The sequence below is a fragment of the Asterias amurensis genome, chromosome 11 (assembly GCF_032118995.1).
Source record: "Asterias amurensis chromosome 11, ASM3211899v1".
Lineage (NCBI taxonomy): Eukaryota > Metazoa > Echinodermata > Asteroidea > Forcipulatida > Asteriidae > Asterias > Asterias amurensis.
The window spans coordinates 6213254-6223117 of record NC_092658.1 but is presented as its reverse complement, the minus strand read 5'-3'; the positions used below and the strand labels follow the sequence as shown (position 1 = coordinate 6223117).

The 9864-nt window shown below is 39.6% G+C and overlaps 1 protein-coding gene across 2 annotated transcripts; it reads left to right on the top strand.

Annotated features, from left to right (window-relative positions):
* The first annotated feature begins 3647 nt into the window (after positions 1–3647).
* On the top strand, positions 3648–7020 carry LOC139944393 (short-chain collagen C4-like). Of its 2 annotated transcripts, none has more exons than XM_071941405.1 (4): positions 3648–3846; positions 4535–4794; positions 5962–6046; positions 6201–7020. In XM_071941405.1, exons 1-4 carry the CDS (start codon positions 3777–3779, stop codon positions 6686–6688), a joined length of 903 nt encoding a protein of 300 aa, XP_071797506.1. In that variant the 5' UTR covers positions 3648–3776; the 3' UTR covers positions 6689–7020. The 2 variants fall into 2 exon arrangements, with proteins under 2 accessions (XP_071797506.1, XP_071797505.1); XM_071941404.1 differs by having other exon boundaries at positions 4511–4794.
* The last annotated feature ends 2844 nt before the right edge of the window (positions 7021–9864 follow it).

The following is a 9864-nucleotide window of genomic DNA, read 5'->3' as shown; positions in this document are numbered from 1 at the left end:
AAAAAAAAAAAAAATATTAGTACAGTGAAATTCGTTTTGGTTTTGCGTGTCTAAAAATATTTTGTTATATACAAATACACTAAAAATTAACCATTTACAAAAATACATGGAAATATAATATAAACAACTCTAAAAAGTATTACAATTTCAGGCGAAATGCGAAAGATAAAAATAGTACGATAGAATTAAAATCAGAAATAGACATTCATGATTAAAACCTGTCATTTAGAACACGAACAGCTGTGGGATAAAAACTCTGCAAAGACCGCATGGGCTGAAAGAGGGAATGTGCTGGGTGAAACTGATCATCTACTATACTTTAGCCAATCTTAACCTTATTTTAGCACCCATGGTCATTGTTTATTGGAACAACCACAAATAGTCTCATTTTGCATATCCTTTGTATTGCTTGTTGTTTCATATTTATTCATTAGCTTAGTCGTAGCCCAGGAATGCAGTACACTGGTTCCTGTCGGTCTTTTTCATAATCTTAGTAAAGTTGTTCTCATGACACCATTTGCGAGGTGTTAAGTTTTAAAGAGGTATAGTTTTGTACAGCGCTGGCTGAGTGCAGTTTCCACTGTTAAAAAATTGAATAAAACACATTACAACCCTCCATGTTACAACATACCCCATAGTGTTGTTTGCAGTCTTAATTTTTGAGCCTGTTACATTTGTATCAGAAAATCTCGGTGTCGCTGTCGCTGTCGCTGTCGCTGTCGTCCATTGCAAACATTAATTTGGTTGAAAAAGATCGTTTCCATTACCAATGGAACACCCAATATATTGCAGATGTCGTGACAGTGCTCACTGCACGTTCTAGTCAGTACATTCTTTCCAATGTATAACTACATCTTGAGCATGAACTTCTACAAGCTCAATGGTCCATCCTAGCAGTCTTGGATAAGACCATGGTCTAATCCAACGGAAATGAATGAAGATTTCATCAAGCTCTATATCAACATCCACTCTGAAGACGATGTTTAGATCCTGATTGATAAGATCACTGTCAAATTAATGTTCAATAATTTTTTTGATAAAAACGCTGCATTATGCTGCAAGATGTATTACATCATCAACAGCTTATATCACGAATTAGTGGATGAGAGATGTATCATCTGCTTCAAAAACGAGCAGTAGACTTGCCAAGTCTCCGAGCAATTCGATGTAATTGTGCCTTGTGACTAAAACAAGAACTAGCGAATCAAGAGTACGTCCACACCGTTAATTGAGTCCCAATAGTATTCTGCGCAAGCATGCTCCATTTTCGTAAGATAGTGTGGACCCTTTAGAGGTGCACTGTACGGTGTGGGTGATTGCAAATAGAATACACTGAACGGCCTGGATTTGATTTCTCTACGAAAGTGGTAAGGTGGCTCACTTTTATCATGTGATATTGTGTGATCACAGCAGTTACATTGGCTCCCGGTCAAAGAGAGAGTAACTTTCAAAGTTTTAGTTACTGTGTTTAAATGTCTCCTAGGAATAGCACCAGGCTACTTATCATCTTGCCTTGCTCTCTACCAACCGCCACGCTCAAGCTTGCGATCAGCTTCTGACAACACGCGCCTAACCGAACACCCAACCATCAGAACACTCTCATCTGCTCACAACCGGACTTTCTCCTTTATTGCTCCGCGAATATGGAACAACCTCCCAGTACGCATCAGAAATTGTAACTCTTTGCCTTTATTCAAAAAATCTCTAAAAACTCACTTGTATCAGATGTAATTTAATGTATTTATAGTTCCATTGGTCTTGCTCTTTTCAGCGCTTTGATCTTGATGTAAAGGCGCTTTATAAATATTTAGTTGTATGAATGTATCCAAGTGAGACTCCTTAACATTTTTGAAGAGAAATCAAATCCAGGCCGTCACACTGATATTTGCGTTCACCCATGGAGGTAGAATGGTCCACCAAATCTCACATTTGCTAACAGGGCAATACTTTACAAAATCCAAACTGTTTCACCATTAAAACGTTATTGTCAGTTCTTTGAAAGGAAGTTGTAAGACACATCATCTCCGCCAAAGATTATAGAGCGCCGTAGGCGCAAGATGCGGAACTCGGGCTGAAATGTGACATCCCACTGGACGCCATTTCGGCAAGTAACTCCTTTGATACAACAATAGATTAGTGCAGATTAGTGCAGACAATGACCATTTCTATCAATGGGAAACAAAACATTCACTTGCTGAAATGGCGCCCATACGTATTTCATGTTCCAGCATGCAAAAGCTTCAGTTCCGCGTCTTGCGCCTTCGGCGCTCTATAATCTTTGATCTCCACTCACGTCACTCACCCATTGAGGCCCACGCATGCTCATTTGCCGATTACACTTGATCCTATCAATGCTATATGTCTCCGAGGCCCAGGTACCTAGAATGGAAGACATTCTTCTGTTAGAGTCAGCAGATTTTGATTTACTGTTTTAGACGAACTTGAATGTTTTCCAAAAAGTATTAAAGGCTGTGAACATCTAACCTCGTGGTAAGAAGCATCGTAGAATGGTTGATATTATAAAACTGTCTTCAAAATGACGATTTTGAAGTTCTGTAGTCTCGGAGAAAGTGGTAATTTTTCACAAAAGGCTTCATGCAAGAAGCATTTCAAGAGTATGCACCATCTGAACGCACATAGTATTCTATTCAACTAATTGTGTAGTTTTCATCATTTGTTTGCAACTTTGATGACCAATTGTGTCCCAAATTTCACAGGTTTGCTATTCTCATTCATATCTTGGAAAGCAGCAAGTGAGGATATTGTCTTCCACAATTACCAAAAGTATACACTGCCTTTAATGTATGCTGCACCTGTTTTACGACAACGCACGTTCTTGTGACCCCGCGACTCCTCGCGACTGTATTAGAACTGTTTTCACTTGGCGTCAGTTGTAGCAAAAGGCTCGTTGTAAACGCAGCTTGTATGTTGTGGAGATCAAGAAAGAGACATGGATTCTAATAATTTGCCTGAAAATCATCTGATCTGGTCAAAGAAGAACTCTAGCAAAAATTGTTGGTGTTGGTTTTTGGCGGGAACGCTCCTAAACCTTACTGTAACGTCACTGATTGTTGGGCCGATGCTGTTCTATGTTCACGTAGAACTGCAGTCTGTTAAGGTAAAAACGAGTCATTGCTATATTATTGTCATTTTATATTTCTGGGAGGATGAGTTAACAAAAGTGATTGCAATCCTGAGGAGACCTGTCAACAATTAAATGATATGTGAACCAGCAACACTGGAGTAAACTACCTCTCTTTTACTATAAGTGTTCTAACGGCAAACAATATTATGGTGTATCTTGCTCAAGGACACACGTCTCACGACCGGGACTCGAGCCCACACACAAGAACATCACAGGTTGAGTCGAGTGCTTGCAACCAGTGGGCCTCGTCACGCCACAAAATCAGGCTGGTCGACGAGGATAAGCTTGGACCACCACAGGTCAATTAATAGTTTCAATCCAAATCTCACGAGACTTTGACTTGTTCCCACTCGGGGCTGCCTCTCAGATAATATGGGTTCCAAACTACCGAATCAAACAACAAACATGTTTATAATAAGCCATGTGTATATTTATGTGTGTTGATCTGTGAAATGTTGGTTTAATACGAATTTGGGACCAGTTACTTTTCCATGAAGATCGATTGTTTATCTTGGACAAACATGTCACCACCAACGAAGCCACTGTGCATCAAGGTACTCCTACTCCCGAAGTGAATGGTCAGACTTCGAAGAAAGCCCAACTGCGAATACGGAGAGATCATGAACCACATATGTCTACTGAGAACGGCCATGCTGAGGGGAATATGACGTTTCAATCGGGATTTCATACTCCCCAAACTGGTAAGAATCGAAGGAGGAAAGTTAAAGGAGCTGTCCTCGACATTTATCTGTAATGTGCAAAAAGCAAGTGAAGTAACATTTATGGCGTTTTAAACCCATTTCTAGCCCTCGACGTATTTTTTCGTTGCCTCGGAACGTAAATTTGCTTTCTCGAAATATATGCGATTGCTTACTTCGGTCGAGTGGTGTCCTCGAATCACTATGGTCCGCTATGCCTTTTTGTTCCCCATTGCCGCCTAATCGAAATCTACTGACTCCAAACCTACGGTCAATGTCAGTGTAGGTAAGTGCAGGTCCTCCAGATTTCCTCCTCCCATGCTTAGGGGTCAGTAGAAAAAAATGATACTGGATCGTCTTTGCTCCTGTGGCAGTGGCTACACACAAATATATCCTTCTCTGCCTAAGTTTTGATGAGCGCTTGGGCAGGACTCCATATAGGAATTTGTTGGTAATGTCTTGACTCCAATGGATATTTTATGGAGCTGTTCTTAGCAGCCATGTGTAGCACTTGTTTTTCGCCGTTTGGGAGTAAGAGTCCATGCAAAATCATATCGAGGGAACGAAACACTTTTGTTAAGTCTAAGAAGCCCGCGGGTCATGACATAGTTATAAAGGAATATTCTTCGCGATGAAGGAATCCTTGCCCTAATATTTCATATTTCAGACCCACTTGGAATTTACTCTCCAGTTTTAACTTGCCGAGACGGAAAAGATGGGAAGGATGGCAGAGACGGTCGTGACGGAAAGAACGGAGAAGTTGGACGGGATGGAAGGGACTGCCACCCTGGACAACCCACTAGTCCATTACAACCTATTGGACCGGGACAACCCGGTGAGCCAGGACCACCCGGTGAGCGAGGCCAACCCGGTAAGCAAGGACCAAGTGGTGAGACAGGACAACATGGTGAAAGAGGACCACGCGGTGAGGCAGGGCCACAAGGACAACAGGTAGTTTTTACAACTTGAATTCTTGTTTACATGTTTAAAGACACTGGACATTATTTGTCAAATACCAGTCTTCTCACTACATATGCACAAAATGACAAACCTGTGAAAATTTGCGCTCAATTAGTCGTCGAAGTTGCGAGTCCCATGAAGTTGTGTGCAATCATGCTTGATTTCGAGACCTCAAAATCTTATTCTGAAGCCTCGAAATCAAGTTGGTGGAAACTAACTTCTTTCTCGAAAACTATGTTACTTCAGAGGGAGCCGTTTCACACAATGTGTTATACTATCAACATCTCCCCAATACTCGTTACCAAGCAAGGTTTAATGCTAACAATTACCACAAGTGTCCACTGCCTTTAAATTGCAGCAGGGTACCTGTTTAGTTCCTTTAAGAAATCTTATTTTCGTACAATCTCTTTGTAGTAACCACAAGTATAGTTTTTGTTTTAGGCGGTATCCGAAAGTATACCAAAATAGGTGTATTGTGGAGTGAGTGCTATAAACAATATTTTGTTGTAGTACTCGTACTCGGCTAGCACAGAACTCCCCTCAATAGTCGACTCTGTGAACTCGAATTCTAATTCGCGTGGTCAACCTACCGAAACTTTTCTCAATTCGGAGATAGAATCGATTATGTGTGTCACCGTAAAGAAGCAACGCAATGGCCGCCATTGGGTCTGCGTATAGACCAACCGTGTACCACCTGACAAAGATGAGTCTCCGAATATTCTGATTCATGTTGTGTCGGTTACAATACTGTACAATTGCAATAGTGCTTTTAAGCTTTAGCCAAATTGATTATTATAGCAAAGTTGAGCAAATGGTTTACAAGTAACCAAACTAAGAGGTCGAATTTTTATTATAATTGTTTTCTTAGTTATACTGTTAAGTTCAATTTTCCCTTCAAAATTGCTAAAATTGACTTTCCCAACAACGTGTATAGTCACAAACAAAGTATTTGAAGATACATACTAAGGCACACGTAAAAGTTATGGTTGAGACTAATTTGTTGAAGACCACATTTCAAATGATAACTAATGGTTAAGATCTCCTTAACCGATTTGGCTGTGTGTAGGTATATAAGGTTCTCAGCTAAATCCAAAACATTTCATGTTGAATCTTAGATTTCGTGAAGTATAAATAACTTGTTTGTCTATGATATGGCAGGGGCGTAGTTCTTCAGGACCGACATACATTCGGTGGGGAAGAACCACTTGTCCAAACCAGGCAGGCACAGAGCTCGTATATCAAGGTAGGTTTATCTCGAGATTTGCCGAACTTTAGCGCTACCGTCACAAAGAGTCGTTCTCTTGTAGTAGTACTACTCATTTACATTATTCACATATAACTGTACAGGAGTCCTGCACTATGCAAAAATGCTAATATCAAGAGGACTTTCTTGGCAGGTTATGGTGCTGGTGCATATTATGACCATAAGGGAGGGACTTCGGATCTCTTATGTCTCCCAACTGATCCAGATGTACCTGCTTCATACAGAGATGGATTCCAAGAAAACTCACGCCTTTATGGAATGGAATACCAAGTCTACTCATTTGACCCATTTTCTCACGAGAACTCCGAAGTTATTAACGACAATGACGTGCCTTGTGCGGTGTGTCGTCTCACCAATCGAAGCACTCAGGTGTTGTTTCCCGCCAAGAACGAATGTCCTGACAACTGGACAAAGGAATACAAGGGTTACCTCATGTCAGCTCACAAGGTCAACGCGAGGAAGCAAGCTGTATGTGTGGATGAGGCACCGGAAGCTATCCCAGGCAGTCAGGCCAATGTTAACGGGGCGCTCCTTCACTTGATGGAAGCTGCATGCGGGGCCCTCCAGTGCCCTCCGTATGTTGATGGTCGTGAAATACAGTGCGTGATCTGTAGCATTTGAATTACGGCACTGAAGGCATCGAAGTATGCTGTTTATATCGGCTATTTTTGTTTAAAGGCAGTGGACACTATTGGTAATTACTCAAAATAATTATTAGCATAAAACCTTTCTTGGTGACGATGGGAAGAGGTTGATGGTATCAAACCTTGTGAGAAACAGCTCCCTCTGAAGTGCCATAGTTTTCGAGAAAGAAGTAATTTTCCACGAATTTGATTTCAAGACCTCAAGTTTAAAGTCACCTGGAAGTGGTATTTTTTCAAAATAAAGCTTTTGTCACTAATATATGTGTTTTGATGAGTGGAATGTGAATAAACAGTTAACTAAGGTTTTAAAAAATCAGTTCGTATGTTATTTACAAATTTAAGAGTAGACCCCGACCCGAGAGGGCGCTGTTCGTGACGTCAATCGAGGCAGACTTTGCCTGTAATGCGTAGAGTAAACACAAGTGCAAGTACATGTACGCACCAAGTGGTGAGTTTGTACGTTAAAAAAAAAAAGTTTTTTCCGGCAATGCCGACCAGGTGTATTGTTGCTGAATGCAGAAAAACACTCTTCGAAATTTACCAACTCACGACTTGGACGTACATGTACTTTGCACGTGTGTTTACTATACGCATTGCAGGCAAAGTCTGCCTCGATTGACGTCACAAAAGGTGTAGGCGGAGTCAGCCCCCCAAACAACTTTATATATTTTTCAAACATTTAAATCGTCACAAACAATTACTAAAAAAATAGTTTTATTGTTCGTAAGCATATACTCTTATGGTTGAAAGAAAACAAATTCTATTTCCAGGTGACTTTCAAACTTGAGGTCTCGAAATCAACCATCTAAACGCACAGAACTTCGTGTGACAAGGGTGTTTTTTCTTTCATTATTATCCCGCAAGTTCGATGACTGATTGAGCTTAAATTTTCACAGGTTTGTTATTTTATGCATATGTTTGAGATACACCAACTGTGATGAAGGCTAGTCTTTGACAATTACCAATAGTGTCCACTGGCTTTTAAGCACTGATTACATGTCATTATCATGTTTTGCAAATATGCAGCGTTTGTTTCAATTACTTGTAAAATGCTAGGCTGACAGATTATGACTTTTAGACGTTCCGGCCATAAGCATTGCCATAATTTGGAAAGGTACCAACTCAACTCCATAGTATTTTATGTAGTCAATTAAAGGGGTTGTTCAAGTATCTTTTGCCTCTTGAGGGCGTGTGTTAAACAACTTTACGTTGTGCGACAAGTATGGGTCATTCCGTGTCAGACCAACGCACTTTTTGATTATCTCTTGTCTTCCGATTTTGATAAAAATTACTGTGCTTGTAGGTCCTAATGAGCAAAGTATGCACACCAGCCCGATCGGACTTACCGTGTGGTCAGGGCAGAAACCACTAAAATCTGACGTTTTTAGGGTAAAATACCACCTTTTTGGTAAAAATATGTCATAACCATGTCAATTCTCATCACACATATGCAAATTTGGTATCAAAATGATGAGTATTGCATGCTGAAATCAATTCTTTTGTCAAAAATAAAAGGCCTTAAGTTATTACGTGTTACTTGTTCGTTCTTAGCGAGTTGCGTCATATTCACGACGCACTCGTAACTTCAATCGAGTGCGTAAGTCCTTACTAGTGCTACGTGGGGTGTTTTCGGCTTCGTAGCGAAGGAGAACAACTTTTAATATGTTATAAAATCCTTGTGAAGTTTTCTCAAACATTGCGACATTTTTGAGAAGGTGCAACCTATTTGTTATCTATTTTTAATAATTTTTTCTTGATTTATATTATTTTATTTCATCATTTTATATTAAGTTTTTATTTATTTGTTTACTTTTTTTATTCGTTTATTTTATTTTGTATTTATTATGACTATTAGTTGTTATGGTTATTAGTTTACTACTATTATTGTACTTTCTTATTTTAATTTAGTTGTGTTCTGTGTATTACTGTTTTGGTTTTAATTTAGTTCGTCTGGTTGGTGTTTCTGCTCTTGTTTGGTTATGCGGGGTTTTAAAGTTGCTTAGGGTAGTTTCTGTCTAAACGTTTTTTTTTTACTTGCCATGATTTGTGTTTCATTAAAATTGTACTGGTAGTAGTGATTAGTAACAACAACAACTCGATAGTTCAGCGGTAACCTGCTACATTTTGTACTCTTGTTTTTTTTGCATGTTGATGTCGTGTGAAAGCTTGCGAAATCTCTGAATGTCATTCCAATGCGGTGAACCGCTTTGGTAGTTCTGAGGACTTTTCCAACACAGTTTCTCAGCGAAATTTGTTGTTAAGCACCGACCAATTAAATGCAACAATGTCAACTAAATTCACTATCTCAGTAGGCGGGACAACGGTCTTTCTCCTTACTTTAGTCCGGCGCTCCATGTTTGACGATACCATCCAGTCACTGTATAAATGCTCGTTTTGGACAATCAGGTCACGCTCCAGTGGAATACATAACAATTACATGACTGTTCAGCTCAAGCGCGTTCCTGCTTTAGAAGGCGTTACGAGAGGTTTAGTAAGTAACACAGTAATAAAGCGATAAGAATGCTTCATGAATAACACTTAAGGGCTTACTAAAGTCTTACTAAAGTCTTACTAAGAGCCACCTAAGTGACCAATTAACGAGGGCTTTATGAATAAGACCCCTAGTTACCTGTCTTTAGATGCGATTAACAATACAACATTTTTGCTGTAATGTGTACATCCATTGCAAATAAATATTGTAAGTTTTTGCCTTGCTCGAAAAACGGGACTCGATACTAAACTTTGTTAATTTGGTTGAAAAATATCGTTTACATTATCAATGAAACATCCAATATACTGCAGATGTCGTGATTGTGCGCATTATATCACTACATCTTTTGCAAGAACTTTAAGCTCATCAGCCCATCCTTTTGTCTTGGATAAGACCACCGGGACCGAGTGAGGATTTCATCAAGCTCTATATCAACATCAACTGTCTAGAAATGTTTAGATCCTGATTGATGCTAATTGTCAAATGTTCAATTTGATAACGACGCTTTCTTTAAGAACATTGCATTACAGCATCAACAGCTGATACCAACACGAATTACTGGAGGTGAGATATTGTATATCATCTGATTAAAAACGAACAGTAGACTTGCCCAGGCTCCAAGCAATTCGATTGTGCGCATTATAAGGCTGAAACAAGAACTA